The sequence below is a fragment of the Pseudopipra pipra genome, chromosome 8 (genome assembly GCF_036250125.1).
Source record: "Pseudopipra pipra isolate bDixPip1 chromosome 8, bDixPip1.hap1, whole genome shotgun sequence".
NCBI lineage: Eukaryota > Metazoa > Chordata > Aves > Passeriformes > Pipridae > Pseudopipra > Pseudopipra pipra.
This window is the reverse complement of record NC_087556.1, coordinates 3535200-3557320: the sequence shown is the minus strand read 5'-3', so window position 1 is coordinate 3557320 and position 22121 is coordinate 3535200. Positions and strand designations below refer to the sequence as shown.

The following is a 22121-nucleotide window of genomic DNA, read 5'->3' as shown; positions in this document are numbered from 1 at the left end:
TAAAGGCTGTTGAAGTGAAGGCACACCCTTCAAAACGTGTCTCCGCTTCCGTGAGTTTGCTGGACAAGGTTGGAAAAGTAATTAAACGCATAATAATAATATCTGGAAAAGAGAAATATCAAAACAAATTGTCTAGTGGAAAGTGTCCCTGCCCACAGCATGGGGTTGGAACTAGATGATCTTTAGAGTCCCCTCAAACCCAAACCATTCCATGATTCTATGAAATGGATGGTGACCAGCTCCATGGAGCCAGAATGGAGATTTAACCAGTTATCTTGTCACCCCTTGGGGTGGATGGAGGCTCATTTTGAAACCCAGCCACAAATAAAAACGAGGATGCTCGGGAAGGTTGGGAAACGTTTCACCTGCAGGTTATCACAGCATACCTGTGCAACAGAGATCCCCTCACCAGTCAAATCCTCACCTCCTACTTCTCCAACAGGCACTGGAGGTGAGAGATCAGCAGCACTGGCCATGCCAATGGGGTGCCAGGATGGAGGAGAGTTGGAGGTGCTTGGTCTACCCAGGAAGGAAAACCAGTTTGTTTTTGCCCAACAGGGTTTAATGAACACAGCTTGAATAATTCACTAAATTGTTTGTTGCCTTTCTAGGAAGTTTTAAAAGCAACAAAACCCAATAAAACACCCTGAATAAACAAATAACAGTATATCTGATTTGCAGAGGAGTTGTTCAAGATGCTTGCAAATTTTGCACGCTCAAAGGTGATGGAAGGAAGGGAAGGCTGGATTTGGGGGATAAGTTATTCACTGTAAATTACTTGTTCAGTTCTAAACTCCACACAGAAACATAAAGGTAAGGAGAGGAGGAAAACAATGAGTGGAGAGAAAGGGGGGGGGGGAAACAGATGGGGGGAGAAAAAAAGAAACAAGGAAGGAAAGCAGCCAGCAACGAAATGATTGTAGCCCATTTTTTGCAGTGTGGTAGGAACATCTTCCTTATCAGCTCTGTTATCATCACCTTCACTGAAAAGGCTCTTTATTTAAAGGAGGGGAGGGGGGGGAAAAAAAGCCCCAAAGGGTGGCTGGGAGCATGGAAGGGAATGGCTAATGCAGCTGGAGTGGGAGCTCATGCTCGCTGCAGCTGCTTCGTATGCGCGGCATCAGGCCGAGCACGGCAATAGAATTATACGAGCCCCTGAAGAGCCCGGGCAGGATGGCAGGGAAACTGATGTAATTACTGGCATTATTGCCATTAAAGCAAAATAATAATTTTAATTACAGCAAGGGCTTTTGGGCCTCGCCCTGCTCCTCCCTGCCCCTGCTCACTGTGCAGCACGGTCTGGATCCAGGCTGTGTAATGGGACAGGGCAGTGATAGTCCCCTCCTTTCTCTCCCCCTTCCCCGCCAAATACTTTTCTGAGCAATTAAGAAAAAAACATTGTAAAAGTCACGATTTCAACTCCATCACCATATTAAGGGTGGAAATGGTGACCAGCAGCTTGTGAAGGCTCAATCCCAGAGGCTGCTCCCCGAGCAGAAGGGACTGTTGCTGCTGGCAGCTCCCAATTACAATAAATTGGTAAATCAGGGCCGAGCTCAGGAGATGCAACACTTGCAAGCTGGACTGTAGTTGACTCAACAATGCTGTGTGCTGCCCAGAAACTTCCCTGTCCATTTTTAAACTCCTTTCCCACAGCCTTGCCTCTTACTTGGTGGATGCTTGCTTGAATTCAGGATGAGATGAGCACACTGGCAAGGCGGATGGTTGTGGTTATAAGCCTTTTGAAAACAGACTTCTGTTATAATCACTATATCCTCATCAAGTTAGATGCTTTTTTTTGTGGTGCAACTGTCATTCCATGAATGGTTGGGGTGCTGAGTGGCAGTCTCTGGCCCATAGGCTTGCTGAGGCCAGCTTTTTGCTGGAAGAACATAGAATTATGGAATGGTTTGGGTTGGAAGGGATCTTAAAAACCTTCTAGTTCCAACCCCCTGCCACAGACAGGGACATCTTCCACTAGATCAGGTTGCTCCAAGCCCCAACCAACCTGTCCTTGAACAGTCCCAGGGATGGGGGGTTGTAATCCCAAAATGTAATAAACATTACTTCATAAATCACTCTGTGTTAAATATAACAGGAGGAATGAGGTGGGGAGAGCGCCAAAGGAGAGAAAACCCCAACAGAAATCTCCTGAGGTAACATTCAGCAAAGTAACCAACAGTGAAGTGACCTTTATGCCAGCATGTGAGAACTACTGATGCACCAGGACCAAGAAAAGGCCACGGATGGTTTCAACTTGATCAGTAAGCTCAGGATGTTGGGGGGTTATGAGGGAAAACCAAGATGGTACTAGACTTGAAGTCTGTTCACTTTGTAGTACAGTTTAAGTTTGAAAAGCCCTCTATAGGATCAAGCTTAACCATTCTCCCAGCACTGCCAAAGCCACCACTAACCCATGTCCTCAAGTGCCACATCCACACAGCTTTTAAATCCCTCCAGGGATGCCGACTCTACCACTGCCCTGGGCAGCCTGTTAAAGGCAAAGGGGAAGTTGTCTGGAAACCCCAGAAGGTCTCCTGCTTGGAACTGGGACAGGAAAGCCCAGCAGGCACCCAGCGGGAACAGTCCACCCTGATCTCACCATCACACCAGGGTACCACAAAACCAATACAGGGCCTTGGCTCCACTTTGCTTGCTCGCTTCACCTAAAGGCACTGAACCATGACAATCCAACAACTCTGAGTTCCCTACAGATCCAGTCAAATGGAAAAAGAGATTAGATAAAGCAGATTGGATTTGTCAGAAACTGAGGCATGGCCACAACAGGCTTGGCAATAGATCTCTCCTTGTTTAAAAGCCAAACCCTGAGACTCCCAGAAACGTGGTACCCTGGGGTCAGGTGAGGAGGGTAAAAAAAGAGAGGGAGCAGGAGGTGAAGTACAAGGGATGCATTCAGGAGGAGAGCAAACCCTGAAGGTCAAAGTAGCAAGCACATGAGTGGCTAACTAATGTCCTGCAGCAGCACCACAGGGCACAGACACAGGCACACACGTCCTCGCAAACTGGAAAGCCATAAAAGTCTATTACGGCAAATCAAACAGCAGCCAGCATGACAGCTATTAGCCTGAAATGAATACACGAGAACTTAATGAGCTCTGTCGAGGCCAGCTTGGTGAATTAAGTTGCCAATTCTAGCAGGATTCCCCTTTTCTTTACAGACTTGAGAGCGCCCGTGTCGCCTCGGTGCCTTTTGACAAGCAAATCACGGGGCGCCCTTGCCCAGACGGGATGGACGATTACGCTGCAGCAATATCCCTCTCCCGACACGGGGCCTTCCCTCAGCTACTCCAGGCAGGTGCCAGGGATGCCATTAAGACACAACGAGCTCAGAGCACCAGTGGCATCAGCCTGACGCTGGAGCGATCCCTGGTCTGGGGATTCAGAGCCGCTGTGGTGCGGAGGAGTTCGCAGTTAAACTGGGCATCCTCTCCCCCCTCCCCACACCGGAGAGGGATCACAGTCCGCAGCCCATGCCCAAATAAATTCCCATTCTCACACCAAGCGGACTGCGTAAAACACCAGGATGGGTATTTAGAGGCAGTATTGTTTTTAAAGGTCAGTTTACTTCATGTTCCATTTATTTATGCACACTCTTCTTTTGACTTTCTGAGTGCCACACAACAGCAGCGAGGTTTAAATAGCCTTTCGGTTGCTGCTCCATTAGCTACGACAACTGCGAATCGATACATCCATTTATCTCAAAATTAAAAAGAGAAAAACCCTCATTAGCTGCCAAATCTGCACAGAGCCAGTCTATTCAAAGCCACACTTGCCTCTTCTCTCTCTCTCCAGGCTCCAGCCCCTCTTCATTCATTATCCACAGGCCCTTCAATTTGGGCTGGGTGCTCTTTGAGGCAGATTTTGGTACCTGCACCCTCACTGCTCACCCTGAAGCATGGGATGACCTGGGGATACTGTCACCCCCTATCAGGGTTGGTTCCCCTGAGTGTCCTCTGGCACATTCCACCTCCAGCTTTGACAAGTAACACGGAAAACCTGTGGCTCAGCACAGGTCTCAAAGCCAAGCAGACACCTCCTTGAGAGCCATGCCACCACACACAGCAGAAGTTTATTGCTGACATCTCCTGTGGGCTGTAGCCCTTGGAGGGTCATCTTTAGGTGGTGGGACCCCATCTCCTGCTCTCACAGTGCCTGGCAAGGCAAGGCAAGGCTCTCTCCCTGGCAGAAGAACAGAAGTGCCTCCAGGATGCTGGCGGAGCAACGCATTTGTGGCTCATTACCTCTGATCGGTGCCCTTGGTTAAAGATCACAGATAGAAACTGGAAACTGGCACACACCGCCTTATAATTAGATTAGGCCAAGCTCCAGAAGAGCAGACCTCCCAAGGCCAAGTGCACAGCAGCTGCATGGGGGGAATAACTGGGATTGCTGTACCCCAAACAGCCGGGTGGTCCTGGAAATCCCTCCCAGCAGAACCACATCCCACGTACAAAGCAGTGTGACGTGCCAGAGAGGGGTTCTAAGGTTCAGCCTCCTGTTCTTTTATTTACTTTTATTTTGAGGAAGTTCCCTTTCCTCAGCCAGCCTTTATTTTCTACATACCAGGACATGTAGTGATAGAACATGGGGGAATGGCTTTCAACTGAGAGTAGGTTTAAATGAGATATTGGGAAGAAATTAATCCCTGTGAGGTGGGGAGGCCCTGGCACAGGTTGCCCAGAGAAGCTATGGCTGCCCCATCCCTGGAAGTGCTTAAGGCCTGGAAGTGTTGGATGGGGTTTGGAGCAACCTGGGATAGTGGGAGGTGTCCCTGCCCATGGCAGGGAGTGGAACGAGATGAGCTTTAAGGTCCCTTCCAACCCAAACCATTCTGGGATTTCTATGATTCCAAACTAGCACGAGGGCTTAACACAGCCCCAGTTGCCCAGGGGAGACACGGAAACCCATTTCCATCTCTTTTCACCAGAAGGGAGTCCTCTGTAGCAGAGGAACAGCAAAACTGGAGATAAATCTGAGGGCAGGAGAGAGGAGAGTGTTCTCCCGCAGTCCTAGTGACATTCCTGTTGCTTTGCAGACCTCTGCAGGCAGAGCAGCACCGGGAGGACCAGCAGCAAGGCAGGCAGGACAGCCCCCTACCAGCCCCCAGAGGCCCAAACAAAGGTGAGAGCGAGGGGCAGCTCGTGTGGGTTTGGCCAAGTCGTTTCTGCACCCCTCGTGCCTTAAAGAGCAGCAGAACTGACTCTGACCCACTGTCATTCTCACAGGGAGGTTTCAGATGACTTGGCACAAAGATGAGACTGAAACTCTTGGCTCATACATCACGAGAACTCTAATGAAGAAACCTCATCCTTTCAGCAGAGGGACAGGGGGGGATCAAAGCCCAGCACGGTGGGGCAGCAGCAGCTGGCATATTAAGTACACCACGGTAACACAATCCTCTGTACCTCTCAATTACCAAAGCCGCTTGATTTCACACACATAATGCACATGTGACCTCACCCACACCTCGAGGCACGATCTGGGAAAAATTGGCTCTGCCCTGGCACTGGGGTACAAGAGGAAGACGTTTCCTCCACTGGGGGATGTCAAATGCCCTACTATTCTATTTCAAATAGAATATCCTGACCTTCTCCTCCTAGCACCAGCAACCACATCTTTAAAGTCTAAATTCACATCAGACCTGTAAGTTCCTGGCTTTTTTCTGCCAAGCCAAGCTGCAGGTGCAGCAGCATTCCCTGATGGATGAGTGGATGTCACCTCCCTTGCAACAGCCAGCACAGAGAGCAGCAGAAGGTTGTGGAAACTGTCCTTGGGGATATGCAACACTTGGCTGGATAAAGCCCTAAGCAACCTGACCTAACATAAAAATTCTCGTTGGTTTAGTGGGAGTCTGGCCCCTTCCTACCTATTTTATTCCAGGGACATCGTGGGACAAGTCCTGCTAAGGAACTGTTAAAGGAAATCACCAGCCAGGGCAAAAGCCTTTGGGCAGTACTCTGACAGAATTCAGGAATTTGGAGAAATAGTTATTCCTGCCACAGGTCACCTCTGTGACAAGAGCTGCATATCCCCCCTGCTCAAAGAAAGAGGAAAAGACATATTCCCATTTACACCTACTTTCAAACTTCCCATTTGTCGTAAGAAATATTGTCACCAAGGCTGCACAAAGCTCCAAATCTCCTCTTCCACCTGCCTTCCCCCAACACCATCACTTGGCTTCTGCCCATTTTCACACAGCAGTAACTTCCAGAGGTTTAATCCTCCTCCAACCCCACGAGGGTCCGGGGCAGGAGGACAGCCCTGTACATCAGCAGCCCTCACATACAGTCAGCTCTGTGCTGGCAACCATGCAGCAAAAGTGGCCACTGAGAGAAGAGCCAGGCGCCAGGCTGCAGGGAAAGGCTGTGCTGATCCCTACCTCTGGAATGCGGACGCTGTAGGGCTGGTTGTGGAACTGTGGGGCGTTGTCATTCACATCTCCCACCTGGATGTTGACTGTCCCTTTGATTACCTGCAGTCACAAGGATAAGAGCAGGGTTATGTGCCAGCTCTATGTGTGCCTTTAAAGCCTGCAGTTTGTGGCTGTGTTTTCTGACTTGGCTTTGGACCAAGGGGTGACCCCACTCCCCAGGCCCTTGGGGTGATGCAGAAGGTCCCTTGGTGACCCACACTCACCCTCCCTGCTCCCCTCCGTCCATGCCACAGACCATGAAATGAGAAGTCACACTCACCCCTTGGCTGTCACTGACAGAAAACTCAACCGTGAATTCTGACTTAGTCTGAAAGGGAAAGAGAAGAAAAAACACATAATTAAAGATACTGTAGCGTTTATCTGCAGATGGCAGGCTTGGGACTTTTAGCCAATATTATTACACACAAAATGCTTTCAGGACCTTCCAGAAGAGAAGAGGCGCTTGAGTGCCATTACCTGAGTTGGAAAGGAAATGCTGAGAAATCTGGATGCCAGTGGGGCTCCCATGTATTCCACAGGCACAGAGAGATGCTCTGTCGTGGCTCAGAAGGATGAAGGGACCAAGGAGCTGACTTCCTGACTAGCAGCTGAGCATTTAAACAGACAACTAGGCTCAAGTAGGTGAGAGGAGCCCACTCTTTAACCTTCTGCAGGTGCCAGCAAACCCCAGCTCTCTCTGCACACCCACCCAGTCCCTAATGCCATGGGCTGACTGCTTGGGGCAGCGAGAAAGAATGAGTGGAAGGGGGAGAAAAGCAGTTTTCCACCCAAGGTGTACTGTGACCCGGCTCCATCTTCACCTGCAAGACACAGAGATGACGCAAAAAGAGGAAGAAGTCCGAAGTAAAAGCTCTGTAGTCAGTTTCTGTTTGAGATGACAATGCAACACAGTGTCAGTGAGGACTTCTAAATCTTGCTGCTGCTTTCCCAACTTATCTATCATATTGTTGGGAATACTGGGATAAGTGCACAGTCTGTAGTAAGAACTGGCTGAAATCCCATGAAAATGCCTGTACAGTCCTCTCTGCCCCTTAGTGCTTTAACAGCTTGGTCTGAAATGGGGATATATTAAAGTCACTGGGGTGAGGGACAAGTGGGGAAGGGGACTATTTTTCTATCAGGGCAGGGGGATATTGCCAGTGGAGGCAGACTTTCTCTTCCTGGCCTTTCTTAACCACCAGGAATCATTTCACTCATGTTTTACCAAGGAATCCTGCAGGGATGGCCAGAGGACTCAGGCCACCACACCCACCTGGTACCTGACCACCAGCTGGTGTTTTGTTCCCCTCCAATCCCGATAATCCCTCCCTCATCCCGCATCTCTTCCCACCTCTGGTGTCCCTGCCCTGTCTGAGCTGCTGGAGCACAGCAACTTGATGTTTCCAAAGCATCACTCAGGAAAGGCTGGAAAGGAAGCTTGAAATGGCTCTCCCTGCTACAGCTTTGGTTGATTTATCCCTAATGAGATCACTCAGGGACAGGCAGCAGCCACCAGTGCCCAGAGCAGGAGCTCTGCTTGTGCCAGGGCAGCACTTCCTCTAAGAGAAGGGTTTAGGCAACAGCTCCCCAGAGCATGCCCTCCTCCTGCCCCCACATCTGCCCCCCTCCATCCAAACAGCTGGGAATCCAAGCCTTTCCCAGCTCCTGCCTTGGGACAGTACTTGTAGGCAGAAGGAAGACCTGAAATCCCGATGGAGAGGAGGAGATCCTCTGCTCCCTGTGACATCCCACCCTGCTGCATCAGAGCCTTTCAGTCCTCTTTTCCCCCTACTCATCCATGAGGGACAACACAATAGGGAAGAAAGTTAAAACAGGAGATAGGAAACAACCCGTTGAGCATTTGAATTTTAAAAATTTAATAAAATAATCCGAGAAATCTGCCACTTATTAATTTCTGTCTCAAATTATTTTAAGAGATACTTCTTTAGCCTCAAGGTCTGCTTTTTTAAAAAAAAAAATGTTTTCCTTCTAATCTTCTTAGAAGTAAAAAAAAAAACAACAACTCAAAACTTTTAAAAATCATTTTTCCTCTATACATTCACTCCTTCCTCTTGTTCTCTATTTCCCCTTTTCCTGCATTATTTACCTTGCTATGACTCCTTCTCCCTTTTCAAGCCTCTCTTTTTCTCTCCCACTGTGCAAGGATTGATTCCTTGCTTTTCCTTCCCCAGCACTTTTCTTGCATAGCTTTCTCTCCCCCGACTTTCTGACCACGTGCATCCAGGCTGCTGGTTCTCTGCTCCCAGCCTGCTGCCCACTCCATCCACCCCTTCCCTCCCACACCGTCCTGCTTCCTCCACCACAAATTGCCACTTACACCTTTCCCATCTCCTTTAGACCTTTCCCATACCCATACCAAGCCATGCAGTGGTCTGTCTTCACCATCTTCCATGTATTCTTCTGACTTTGAGCCTCTGGGATGAGCTGATGGGTGCAGGCTCCTCTCCCAGTTGAGCCTATCCACGAATTCGAGCTGTGCTCAGCTCCTTCCCTTCCCAACCTCCATGAAAAGACCCCTAAAATCTCCTGATCGCCCTCCCTGGCTTAAGGCTGGCATCATGAGTAGGGGGAAGCAGGAGGCATTTGAATGAGGGAAGATTTATGACTCATGCCAGCAGCTGTTGGCACGGGGAGGCGGAGGGGAGAGGGGTGAAGAAAAACACTTCATCTTCCCAAAGCCTCGCTCTTAATGCTGTGAAATTGGCTTTGCCCTCCCCCCCACCTCAGCCTGAGCAGCATCCTGCTTCCTCCACATCCCAACCTCTGGCTGGCTCTGACTGGGACCACCAGTGCCTGAGGTGTGTTAATGGGTTTGATCTTCACCATGCTGCTGCTGGCCAAGGAAGCACTAAATACAGACAACACAAGCACAGGGGAAATTAAGCACATTGCCCAAGTCATAGAGTACTTTCCCAGTCTTCCCAAGCTCCCGTCCAAGTGCCTGCACTGTCCCTTCTTCCTCGCTCCAGGAATACGGCAAGGGCCAGGGATTTAGTAAAGCAGGCACCTGGATGGGATCCCATCCTTGTACACCAAAGCTGCCATGGAAAACAGGGGTGTGAAACAGCTTCGAGGCAAGAATCTTGCCAAATTTAGCATCCAGCAGCCTGAATCCACAAGAGGATGAAAAGTCTTGATGAGATTGAATAAGCAGGGACACCTCACATCTCTTCACACACTGTTCTAAATAGCAAAGGATTTAATTTAAATAGAGCTTTAAAGAGAGAGTCCATAGATTTCCCTGACTGTAGGAGCATCCTGACTCCCTGGTAGATCATTTATTATTTCCTTTCCTTCCAGAGTCACAGGTATTATTCTGGCATCCAGGAAAAACAGCAAGCCAGATCAAACCAGAGCTCCCTGCTTATTCCCCATGTCCCCATTGAACTGGAGACAGCGACAGGGTGACTAGGGATGGGGGCACATCTGGATTCCCAACTCCGTGTGGGAACAACACCCATTTCAGCTGTCACCGAGGGTGCAGAGCCACCACCTATCTGAGGAGAGAGGGCTTTTCCCTCCCCTCAGCAGAGGGTATTCTCAGCATTACCTCTCTGTCCAAGGGCTGCCGGAGCCACACGACACCGGTGACACTCTCCACGGCGAAGAACCTGCTGGCCTCCTCCCCGACCACGCCGAACACCAGCGGGTCGTTGTCCAGGTCCCGGGCCAGCAGCTGAGTCACTGAGGAACCTGGGAGAGGGGGAGAGGAGAGAAATCATGAGCCAAATTGGGCAGGGAGGGAGAAATCCTGAAAACATTCAGCATGTCAGAGAATGCAGCTCTGTGGAAGACCTGAAACCATCCCCAAACTCTTCTCCCATGGTGCTACAGTGCTTCAAGGGGATTCAGGCTGTGCATGGTCTGACTGTTCTGCGTGGCACAGACGAGCTGGACCACAGATCCTCTCCTTCCTCGTCCTTATCAAAAGAGAAAGTCATCTTAGTCCAGCCCAAGTAAGGCCATTTCTGGCACCAGAGACAGTGGAGGAACCCACACCTCTTCTGGGTAAGCACTGACCAGCCTCCTTCACACTCTTCCCTGCCAAGGAGCACCAGCAGCAGATACAGCAACAAAAGCAAAGAACAGCCACCACCCCCTTATTTCAGACCCAGAAGAATCTCCTTGAATCATTTTTGGCCTCTCCATGACACCTCTGAGCACCTTCAAAGCCTGCCATGTCTAGCTCGCCATGGGTGGCTGCCTATCGCCCACCCAGCCACTTGCTCTCTGTGCTCTCCTCAGCAGGATGGGGGAGCAAATAGGAGGGAAAAAGCTGGTGGACAAGGATGGAAGATCTCCTTGGCTGCCTGGCCTTGAGGTTGGGGGGATAAGGATGGGAGATCTCCTAGGCCACACGGCCTTGAGGATTGGGGCACATACTCTGCATGGGCCAAATTTGGCAGTACAAGAGCACTCAGACCACCGGGCCAAGCAGAACAGAGGCCCAAATTTCACCCATCTGGGAAGGGGAGGGAAGCTCCAGCAGAACAGAGGGCAAAAGCAGCAACGCAGCTTGGAGAGCAGAGAGAGGCTGGGCAATTACAGACCGACGGGCCCGACATCAATCACAGGGGAAATAATGGAAAAAGCTGATACGAGATTCCATTAATAAGAAATTAAACGATAGGAACATAATTAATGCCAGTCAACACGATTTTATGGAAAATAGACCTTGTCAAACAAACCTGATTTTATTCTTTGACGAGATTACAATTTTGGCAGATAAAGGTAACTGCAAAGAAATAATAGACTCCTATAAGGCATTTGACTTCACCTGCCATGACTTTCTGATTAAAAATTTAGTGTCCTACAACACTGATGAAGCACATTTGAGTGAGGACCCAGCTGTCTGGCAGGTCCCAAGGCCACCCACCTCATTGGGTGCCATGTAAAATTGCTGTTGGTACAAATTCAGGTGACAAATAACAGGAATGGCAAATAACAGGGAGGACCAAGCAGCCAGGAGAAGCCCTTGGTAACTGGGGCTTGTTTGGTAAGTATTTGCTTTTATGACCCTGCTCCAAACACCTTCAAAGAAGGCTGGTGGGCCACAGCTGCAGTGGAGAATATCCCAAAGCCATTCTTGCAGGTATAGGGGTCCAAGCACGCAAGGTGCACGGAGCTCCTTCCATGCCCTGTCTGGCAGAGCCACAATGCTCTTTGGGCATGCAGGAGTACCTTTCATAGAGCTGGTTCTGCCAAGGCTGCAATTTTACAAGCTGCTGGGCTGGGTGGATCTTCAAGACTGGATGCAAGACGAAGCCACAAACTTTCAAGAGCTAGCGAAAGTGCTTTTCCCTTAAAAAAGGCTTTAAAAGCTTGAACTGCCTCATCTCTGACTAAGAAGAGTGAGATGACTCAGGTTGTCTTGAGGACAAAATGTAACGCTTAGCGATGACTCTTCCATGAAAGCACAGCAAGACTCAATGCCCCAACCCAGACAAATTTCTCTTTGGAGAAGGAATAGCAGTTGCTTCAAAAAGAGCAGCTAGAATTAACCACTGGGAAAAAATTCCTTCCACCAACACGGGTGCAAGTGAGTGATGGGTCACAATCAAAGACATTTTGGACAAAGACAAAATCCAAACACGTGATCAAACTGCTCATCTGCAATGCTCCCATTTCTTCAGTGCAGCCAACACCACAGAAATGAAGACCCTACACTTTCTCAAACCTTGGAACCTTACTATAAAACAAGGTACTAGCTTGGTTTTATGCTGGAGGTCATCCAAAGTCATCCTTAGCAAAGGTTCCTTTTCCTCAAGAAACAAGAAGACTCTGTCAGTCCCCCACAAAAATGAAAGCCAGTAGTGAAGACAAAGTAAATCCAGGGTCATGCATCTTTATTCTGCACAATTTACCTTGCACCCTTTACATCCCATTCAAACCCTCCCAGATCAACAGGCTATCTGCAATTCCCTCCAGAATGGCAAACACTTCAAACTCCAAGAATTCTTGGTTGCACCTCTGGAAGGGAAATGATCTTAAAATTCCTGCTGAATAGGAAAATCATGTGCCACCCAGTTCTAATTATAGCTGTGCTTATTGTTTGTGTGCTGCAAACCCAGTTGTACAATCAATCAATCAATCAGCCAGCAAACAAATATTTAACTCTCCTCTCTTTGCGTTACAGCTACTTCTCACTGCCAAGGAATTTAGCCCCTAAATCCAGGATAACCTGGAGAGGGAGGCAAGGCATTTCTGGGCAGAGCACAGCATCCCACCTCCAGTTCCCGCACCTGTCAGTCTGTGAAGTCAGATCCCCGTGAAACAGCACTCTGGGATCAACCCCCCTCTGCTCCCAGAGGAGTAAAATTAAGGACAGATTTGGTGGGTAAAGGAGGAAAAGGGAAACACAGCAGGAACATTCTCAACTTTTCTTCAAAAAACTTCATTAGGATACGGATAGGGCAGCTCAGAACTTTAAAGTGTGAGCTGCACTGTAACAGAGGAAAATTCCATCCTAAACAAACCCTCGTAACTGAGATACCAAATTCTAAGAGCTCTTTTTCCCATTCCCTTACCCCTCCATCAGGCAAGTAATCACCATCCCACCTTCAGAGCACCTCCAGCTCGTTACAGGAAAAAAAAAAGGATTACAAATATCTAAAATACAGACCAAAATAACAAATTAAATAGAAGATAATAAGAAATAGAGTCTGAAATAAGAAGTGAGACTTCACAGTTAGTTTGTCCCAATTTTTCTCACAAGTTTTACCCCAAGGGAATCCTAAGTTTAGGAGTGTGGTATTAAAACTTCACCACTTCCACCATCACAAGAGAAGTTTGTGTGAGCTGCCTTCCACTGATTTCTTCAGCACCAATTAATTGTATTTATTTCTTTTATCCTACTTTCCCCCCCTCTTCATTTCCTGCACCAACAGAAAATGAGCAGACTGGTTGGACAGCACAAGGTAAAGCTCCACAGCTGGAGCATCTGGACCAGGGCCACCACTCAGCAGAGCACCAGAACTCCCATTTTCCAGGGTGATCCCAGGGAAGCTGCTGTTGTCCCACCTGTAGGTGAAGCCAGACCAAGGCAAGCCCCAGAGGCAGCAATACTCAGCTCCATCCACACCCTCTTTCACAGAAGCAACAGTGGAACTGCTCTGGGTCTTGGCATTCCCAAAACCCTCCAGTGTCAGAATCACTGGCAAATCATCGAGAACCAGAGGGTCCTGCTCAGACAGGCTCTGTAGAGCACCACATCTGCCAGAAACCCCTCTCAGGGTGGCTCACAAAGAAAAACACCTTCCCATCTGTCCCTGGGGTCGTGCTGAGGATGCTGTTCAAGCCTCCTCCAGCCCAAGCACCGTCCTGGCTCCAGCAAGGGCTGAGGAAACAGGGACAAATTATCCTTCTGCAGTGCAAAGTTATAGGCTCCATTTGTTTCCTCTCAGGAATCAGACAGGGCAGTTAAGTGTCTTGATTCCACCAGATAATCAGAATTTATCTCGTCTCCTTTTGCCTCCTTTCTCTCAATCACAGCTACTTCTCCCTCTTTCTCACACATACACAGATTTTCTTCTTTCTCCAAGTCTTGAACTTTGATTGACCTCAGGAGCTTTTTTTTTTTCCTTGCTGTTTTTGCCTCCTGTTTTGTTCCTGCTCGGATTTTGTTATATTTCTTTTAGTGTGGCTGCTTCATGGGGTCTACTTTTCCATCCTATAGAGGGACTCTTGTCTCAGTATCCTGCTTGCAGCTGTAAACCTCTATATTTTTCTTGCCCTTCCAGTTTGCCACAGAGGAAAGCAGGAAAAGGGGTTATGCCCGCCCCAAATCCTCTCCATTGGTTTTGCTTTCAAGAAGGGGATGAGAGAAGAGAAAAAACAAACTCACTCTCTGGGAGGATCCTAGAGCTCCCTGAGGGCTGTGGAAGCACTGACTCTCAGGGTCAGGGAGGGAGTCTGAGGATGAAGAAGCTGCCCAAGCAAGATGCTGATACAGTCCAGACAGGAATGGGTTGGGGTGGGATGGAGGGCACTGGGATCCAACAGAAGGGGCAGGTTTCTAATTAGTTGCTTAATAAGCTTCTCTGTTAAAAGGTCTGATTCATACCCAAGTGGAGCTAATAGGAATGTCTCTGCTGACTACACTGGCTTTTGGGCTCAAGACTTCAGGCATCAGCTACACTTTCATATAAAAAGCATTTTAATCCTTGTTTTTAACAACGAGTTAAAAACCGTTTCTCCTTGGCTCCCCGAGCTCTGGGTCGTATCTGCAGGCACAGTCACCACAGAGCTTATTGGCTGCCACCAGAGCTGCCAGCCAGCACCATGGGCACTCAGCTCAGGGACCAGGGGCTTTGCAGGATTTTTCCCTGGATTTTCTAAGGAGCAGCAGCAAACGGATCAGAGGCCCCAGACACGCTGGGGAGGGAAGCAGGAAGGAGACAGCCCTGATACCAAGAGCAGTGTTTGTGGTCCTCCATCAAAGTCAAGAGCTGGCACAGGGGGCCCTCAGCAGTCATTCAGCAGAAATGTTGTTAAAAATCATCTTAGCAACCGCACCCTGCAGCAAGGGGTCCCCTGACACAAAGGCCACCACCACACTTTTGCTCCAAAGTAGCTGCCAGAGCATTTCCTTGGCTCCCCCTCCTTCCTTGGAAAGCAGATGGGACAACCTGGTCCTGCCTTCCTGCCCCAGTCACCCCAGCACAGGCATCTCCAGTTAGCCCAGTTCACCACAGCAGCCTGGCCTCTGATGTGCTTGGCGGCAGGATTTGATCTCAAAATTCCAACCCTGTTCTTCTCATTTGTCACCTGCTCCCTTTTTTTACCTCTAATTCATTTTCTCTTTCAACTTTCAGGAAAAAAAAAAGAAAAAGATAAAAAAAATAACTAAGAGGGGGAAAAGAAAGCCCTTTCCCAAAGACTTTGAAAAGAAGAAACGTCAATATTTCTGTGCTGCTGAGCAATCTCCAAGCAATGGCAGGGAGAGGAAAGGACAGTGACTTCCTAGCAAAGAAAGTAAAGCAAAATCTAATTTCAAGCGGGAGGTCACAGCAAGTAGAAGCTTCTTCCACGTTTGGGATTACTTTCCTGGAAAGGACAAATCCAGAGCTGGGGACAGAGCGTGCACAGGAGACCTCACTTGATGTGCAGGGGGCAATGCCAGCGAGGGGGCTGGGAGGGCAACCAAAGCACACCTGGGATCAGGAAATCTCTTGCAGGCACCAGGGTGTCTCCATCTCCATTCCTGCACCCCTTGGGTGAACAGTAATAGCAGAACTCCTGCCACACAGCCGTGCTGAGTTTAAACCCTGGTCAACACCACTCAGCTACGCTCAGGGTTACCTAAAAGCACATCACAGGTACACAGGCATCCCACTTATCCACCTCCAGGCCTGTCTCCAAGCTCATTCCGTAAGCACAACCTCAACAGACACTCCCTGACCTCCTTCTCAGAAAGGGCTCAACCCCTTGAGCCAACACTTTCCAGAAGGACTCAGCAAAGAAAGTTTCCGCTCCTACAATTCAGGCTGAGCTCAACATTACACGTTTCTCTTTCCAGATGCTAATGGGGAGCATCAGCTTTCCCCTCCACCAAGGCTGCCTCCACTACAATTACCACACTGCAGAGCAAGTCAAAAAGGGCAGGGAGACACCAGCACCTTCGTAAAAGGGTCTCATAATAAAGAAACACAAAAAGAGCAGCTCCTGCCATCAGAAAAACAGGAGCTCTTCACCAATGGTGGAGGGGGGGAAAGCCCTGGAGCAGCTGGTCCGGGAACCACGTGCACGGCTGCCGTCAGGTATGGGAGAGGAAGGAGCCAAACCCAGGGGTGACAGGGAAGAGGGAAAACAAATTCGTGCAGTCAAAACCATTTCTGAGGGAGTTTATCAAGCTGGGAAGTGAAAGGCACAGCAGAGGAGTTTTTCCTAGTTCCTCAGATGCTCAGAGGCAGAGCATCTTTTCTGCTGTATTTAGTTATTTAAGTGAGGAGTCAGTGTGAAGACAGAATCCATAAGCAGATCTGGCAGGCAGTGGTAAACCTCAGAGAGAGGCATCGCCTGCCTTTGGTCCCCCCAGCTCTCACAGAGATGTTTAAAAGGGGTTTTAAAGCTGTTTAAGAGGCAGGGAGCAGCAGCAGGTAAAGAAGAGCCAAGTATTTGTACTGAGGGCAACCATACAGAGGGTTTGTTTGGTTTACTTGGCTGTTTACTGAGCACTCTGGTTAACTTTATAAGCTAAATAAGAAGGGGGAAAATATAAAAAAATCAACAGCATATGGAAATTTCTAGACATTGCCATTAAAACAAACAGAATTCTGAGGCTTTGCTGGTAGATGCTGTGCACGCAGTCACTGGGTGCTGGCATGGATATGGGCACAGAAGTGGCATCCTTCCAAATAAAGTCAACACTGACATTGACACAGGTAAGACAGAACAACTACCCTCCATCAATCTTCAAACAGGTCTTACAGCAACACAGATATCAGACAAGCTCTCCATGTCCACTTTTAAACATGTGGCTTCACGCTGGTGGTGTATGTGTTCAGTGGATGGAAAGGCTGGGAGAGCTGGGGTGTCCAGCTTGGGAAGAGAAGGCTCCATGGAGACCTGAAAGCCCCTTGCAGTGCCTAAAGGGGCTCCAAGAGAGCTGCAGAGGGACTTTGAATAAGGGCAGGAGTGACAGAACAAGGGGGAATGGCTTCTCACTGCCAGAGGGCAGGGTTAGATGGGATATTAGGAACAAATTCTCCTCTGTGAGGGTGGGGAGGCCCTGGCACAGGTTGCCCAGAGAAGCTGTGGCTGCCCCATCCCTGGAAGTGTCCAAGGCCAGGTTGGACAGGGCTTGAAGCAACCTGGGCTAGTGGAAGGTGTCCCTACCTATGGCAGGGGGTGGAACTGGATGAGCTTTAAGGTCCCTGCTGACCCCAGTCATTCCATGATTCTGTGGACGGAGGGCACAGCCTTTGCTCACTCACTGGCACCTCCTTGGGCTGGAGACAGGGGTTTATTAATCAGAACTCTCCAACCACACTGGCACATTGCTGCCAAAATCACTGATACACCTCAATATTGCTCTGGTATCTCCAAATCTGTCTGGGAAAAAGAGATGAAAAGAAAATGCTCATCCCTGGGCAAACCCCCTGCAAGCAGCAGTGTCACAGGGGTGCCTTGCCTCTCCTTTCTCCCTGCCTGCTCAGACTAGGATCCAGCAATTCCTGCCTTCCATTTCACTAAAAACCCCACAGGTTTTCCCTAGGACGAGAGAGAACATAAAGAATAGGCCAAAACTCAAAGGAGTTCTGTTTCCTTTGTTGGCCAAAGAATAGGCTGCATTAGCGTAAAGGAGGGAAGTAAATACACTTGCATCCAAAAAAAACCCCCAATAAAACACCCAAACACCCAGGAGAGTAAAATAAGAAAAGAAACCCTTGTAAAAGGAGGAGTCTGGGTTTGTTAAGATATTCCCAGTGTGAAAAGGGTCCCCACACTTACAAAAAACCCTCTTAAAAATAATTTCCTCTCCAAACTGCCTGGGAGCCTCATAATTACCAACAATGATCACAGACCCATTCATTTCATCCTAAAATTAATACATCATGTTCGGAATGATATCGCATTAATTTATCACAAGATTTATGAAACTTGTACTTTTTTTCTAATGAGTTTTATGCAAATTCTGCTCCATCCATTGTTTGCACCCTTAAAAAAAATATGAAAAATAAAAAGTTCCCCTTGCAGAAGCTGCTCTGTCAAAAAGTCTCATTCACTTTTATTGATATCTGTCCTTCTCTCCTCATCCCCACAACAGGAGGGGGAAGGAGAGGAGCTGGTTGCAGCTAGGATGTGGTCCTGTTCCCAAGCAGAGCTTTGCAGGTGAGCCAACCATTCAAGGCACTAAGTTTTCAACTAATTTTAAAAGAAATTAGCTGGTGGTTCACTCACACCTTTGTCTGAGAAGGGTCAGAGAACAGGGCGAGCAGCAGGGAATTGGGAAATTGAAGTATTTACACTTTCTAGAGTGGATAGTCAATGTCTGGTAAACTTAGAGAATAAATACTAAAGGTGGGAGGGAGGAATAAACACCAAGGGAAGGATAAGCACTGAGCATCCTGGAGTTATAAAGGGGAGACCACATGAAATTAACTCAATATTTTATGGCAGAGCATAAATTGAAGACTGAATGCACAAGATGTCCAGGAAAGTACTCGGTGCCTTACAAATCCTGAAGCTTCCTAAAGACCAGGGGAATTCTCAGGAGCACAGGCAACACTGCAAAACAGGGAAGACAATGTCCAATTAAACCTAGGCAGGAATATTGTCTTCTTTTCCTAGCGCTGCCAACTGGAAATCAGACTGAGATCTATACCCATACCCACACAGCTCCACCCACAAGACCAGGGAAGGGGGTTCTGGAAAAACCCCAAATATCAGGTGCAGCCTCACTCCTTGGAGCTGCCCTCCCGTGACTAGCAGCTATTCATGAGACACATGTAGAGAGGTGGGAGGAGGCAGGATGGAGCAGAAAAGAAAAGGACAACATAAATCTGAGGTCTGCAGTAACATCCCAGCAGTGAAATCTACTGAGGTGTTAAATAACGGCAAAAAAGCCCCAACGTTGCCTTGGGGCTCTTAAAAGTGGTCTGGAAAAGCTGTCAGCAAACCAGCTCTGGAATAGCAGCACTGACTGGGTGAGATCCAAACCCCAATTCTGGCAGCTCTGGGGAGCAGAGAGGAGGGTGCTCCCCACCTCTGCAGGCAAACCCATTCCCTCTGCTTGGCCAAAGACCCCCACGAGCTCTGCTCCACATACCTCCTGCCCATCTATGAAACAACTTTAACACCCTCCCCCCTAACTCCTCAAGGAAAACCTACCTAATGCAGTCTTGATTAACATTTCTGACACAAAGTTTAAACCCTAAATCCACAGAATATCCTTTTCTAATTAATTTTTGAATTCAGAAACAGCACAAAAAGAATAAGGGATATTTCCTTTGTTCCTTCCTGCCTTGTCCCCAACTCACTCCAAAAAGAAAGAAGTTAATTTTTTACCTAACTCAAAGGAAACCCTGTCACAGGTGCCAGTGTGGAGGGAAACAACACCCAGTCTCCATAGCAAGTTAGAGCCAAAGGTGGGAGAAGGATTTGTACCACAGAAAACACAGCATTCCTACAAGTTTCATGAAAATTATAGATAAATTACAGAAAGTCAAGTGCTCCTCCTTAGGGACACAACCCTTTTTCTTTAAAAGACATGGCTGAGAGCTGTCCCATAAACACAGAATCCCAGAATAGTTTGGGTTGGAAGGGATCCTAATGACCATCTCATTCCAATCCCCCGCCATGGTCAGGGACACCTTCCACTAGACCAGGTTGCTCCAAGCCCTGTCCAACCTGGCCTTGGACACTTCCAGGGATGGGGCAGCCACAGCTTCTCTGGGCAACCTGTGCCAGGGCCTCACCACCCTCACAGGAAGCAGTTTCTTCTGAATATCTAATCTAAATCTCCCTTCTTTTAGTCAAAGCCCGTCCCCCCTGTCCTGTCACCCCATGCCTTGTGAAAAGTCCCCCTCATGACCATGAACCACTTTTCTTGGGACAGTTAAGGGTCCTCATGGACATAACAAGGAGACCTTCCTCCCAGAAGTTTCACTGACTGCACCCTCCCTTTTTGACCACCCAGAGGTGCCTTGCCAGCTAAAACCAAGGAGCAGCAGGGATGCTGAGCATCCGTAATTCCAGAGGCATCTGCCAGTTGGACACAAAGCCAGCTGAAGCAAGCCATGCACTCTCACTAGGAAAGACTGGACAATGCTTGCCTAGAATATAAATTGAGCCAAAACGTGCCATCAAGACAGATGAGATGTTGCCATCCCTCCCAGAAAAAAGGGTCCAGAGCATGTGGAAGACACAGAGTTACCATATGTCCAGAGAGCACCAACCAGCCTGCTGACTGAAATCAAATCCTAGCTCCAGGGATTAGTTTCTCCTCAGTGGATGCAATAAACCAACAGGAGTTGCACTGGGATCGTACAGGTGGGGGTTACCTCTCCTCAGCTTGAAAAAACAGGGGTACATGCCCACTGTACAAGAAAGCAGGAAGGCAGAGGAGATCAGAAGATGAAGGTGACCCACAATCCTCAAGCTTTCTAGAAATACACCAGGGCAAAGAGAAGAAAAGCGGGACCCCAGAAGTCTATTTAATGAGGTGTTTTGCTACTTGGCATAAATAAATGATTTATGAGTAAGGTGACACATGCGGTATTTTGCATCTTAGCCAGACAAGGTAACATAGCTTTGTGTTAATTAGAAAAGAGAAGTTGTTCTGCAATTAATATGAGGTCAGAGATAAAGCTCATTAGGTTGCAATGGCTATGGACCAGGTCCCAGGACTGCCCTGGCACTGAGCAGGACTGCAGGACCAGGTCCCAGGACTGCCCTGGCACTGAGCAGGACTGCAGGACCAGGTCCCAGGACTGGCCTGGCACTGAGTAGGACTACAGGACATCCGTACGGTATAAGACACCCCCAGAACAGTAAGGCAGCAATGCTAATGGAGAAGTCACAGAATGGTTGGAGTTGGGAGGGACCTTTAAAGGCATCTAACCCAACCATCTACCACGGGCAGGGATATGTTCAATTAGATCAGGTTGCTCAGAGCCCCATCCAACCTGACCTTGAATGTTTCCAGGCATGGGGCCTCTTGTTCCAGTGCTTTACCACCCTTATTGTAAAAAAAAAAATCTTCCTTATATTTAATCTAAATCAACTCACTCTCAGTTTAAAACCATTGCACCCTGCCCTATTGCAACAAGCCCTGCTAAGAGTCACACAAACATCAGTGCTGAACTGCTTTCCTCCACCAGCAGCCCTGTCAAGCTTGAGGAGCTGATCAATATGGATGGGGAAAAGAGGAAAAAAAAAAACAACAAAACAAACCCGTCAGCAAATTACACTTGCACAAGTGAAGTGCGAGCTGGATTCATTCATGTCTTATTTGAAATCTCATCTGTGCCTTACAAAAGCTGAAGCATCCCCGAGGCTCTCAGTCTCACAGGGAATACAAACCCTTCCGTGCTGCACTTGCCTATGGCCCAGCTGCTCTGCTCTCTGAATGGTTCAGGGAAACCGAGATACATAGAGCCCAAATATCACAGGGTGTTTTGCTCCAGAGTGTGCTTTGGAGTAAAGTCCCAAAGCCAAAGGAAATGGTACCAGCGGTCAGGTTTTTGCCTGCAGACTTCAGATCCGTAATCAAATCGGCCTTGGACTGTCACTGTAACTCTCTGAGGTTTCAAAACATGTACTGGGTGATGAATTCTGTCTTGTTATAATGAAGATGCAGCAAAATCCCTTCTTGATTTATCTGTCCAGAGCCGATTTAGCACCTCTTGATCTCCAAGATATGGCTGCAGTAAAAGCAAGACTTAAAGTAATGGGCCAGGAATTTGAAACCCAAGGCAGCAGTTTTGGAAAGGCTACATTTCCTGCTCCTCTCTCCCCTTGGATCGTAGAGCTGTGGAACGATTTGGGTTGGAAGAGACCTTACAGACCATTTGGTTCCAACCCGCTGCCATGGGCAGGGACACCTCCCACTAGTCCAGGTTGCTCCAAGCCCCACCCAACCTGGTCTTGAACACTTCCAGGAATGGGGCAGCCACAACAAAAGCAAACAAAACCTTTAAGAGAACCAAGAGAAACAACCAGGTGC

At 48.4% G+C, this 22121-nt stretch overlaps 1 protein-coding gene across 1 annotated transcript in view; it reads right to left on the bottom strand.

Annotated features, from left to right (window-relative positions):
- CDH23 (cadherin related 23) overlaps nt 1–22121 on the bottom strand; it is a 194781-nt gene that overhangs the window by 139152 nt on the left and 33508 nt on the right. Inside the window, exons 4-6 of the mRNA XM_064662202.1 lie at nt 10005–10147; nt 6714–6761; nt 6401–6493 (exon numbers count right to left, since the gene is read on the bottom strand). Coding sequence (XP_064518272.1) covers nt 6401–6493; nt 6714–6761; nt 10005–10147 — 284 coding nt within the window. The remainder of the gene's footprint in view (nt 1–6400; nt 6494–6713; nt 6762–10004; nt 10148–22121) is intronic.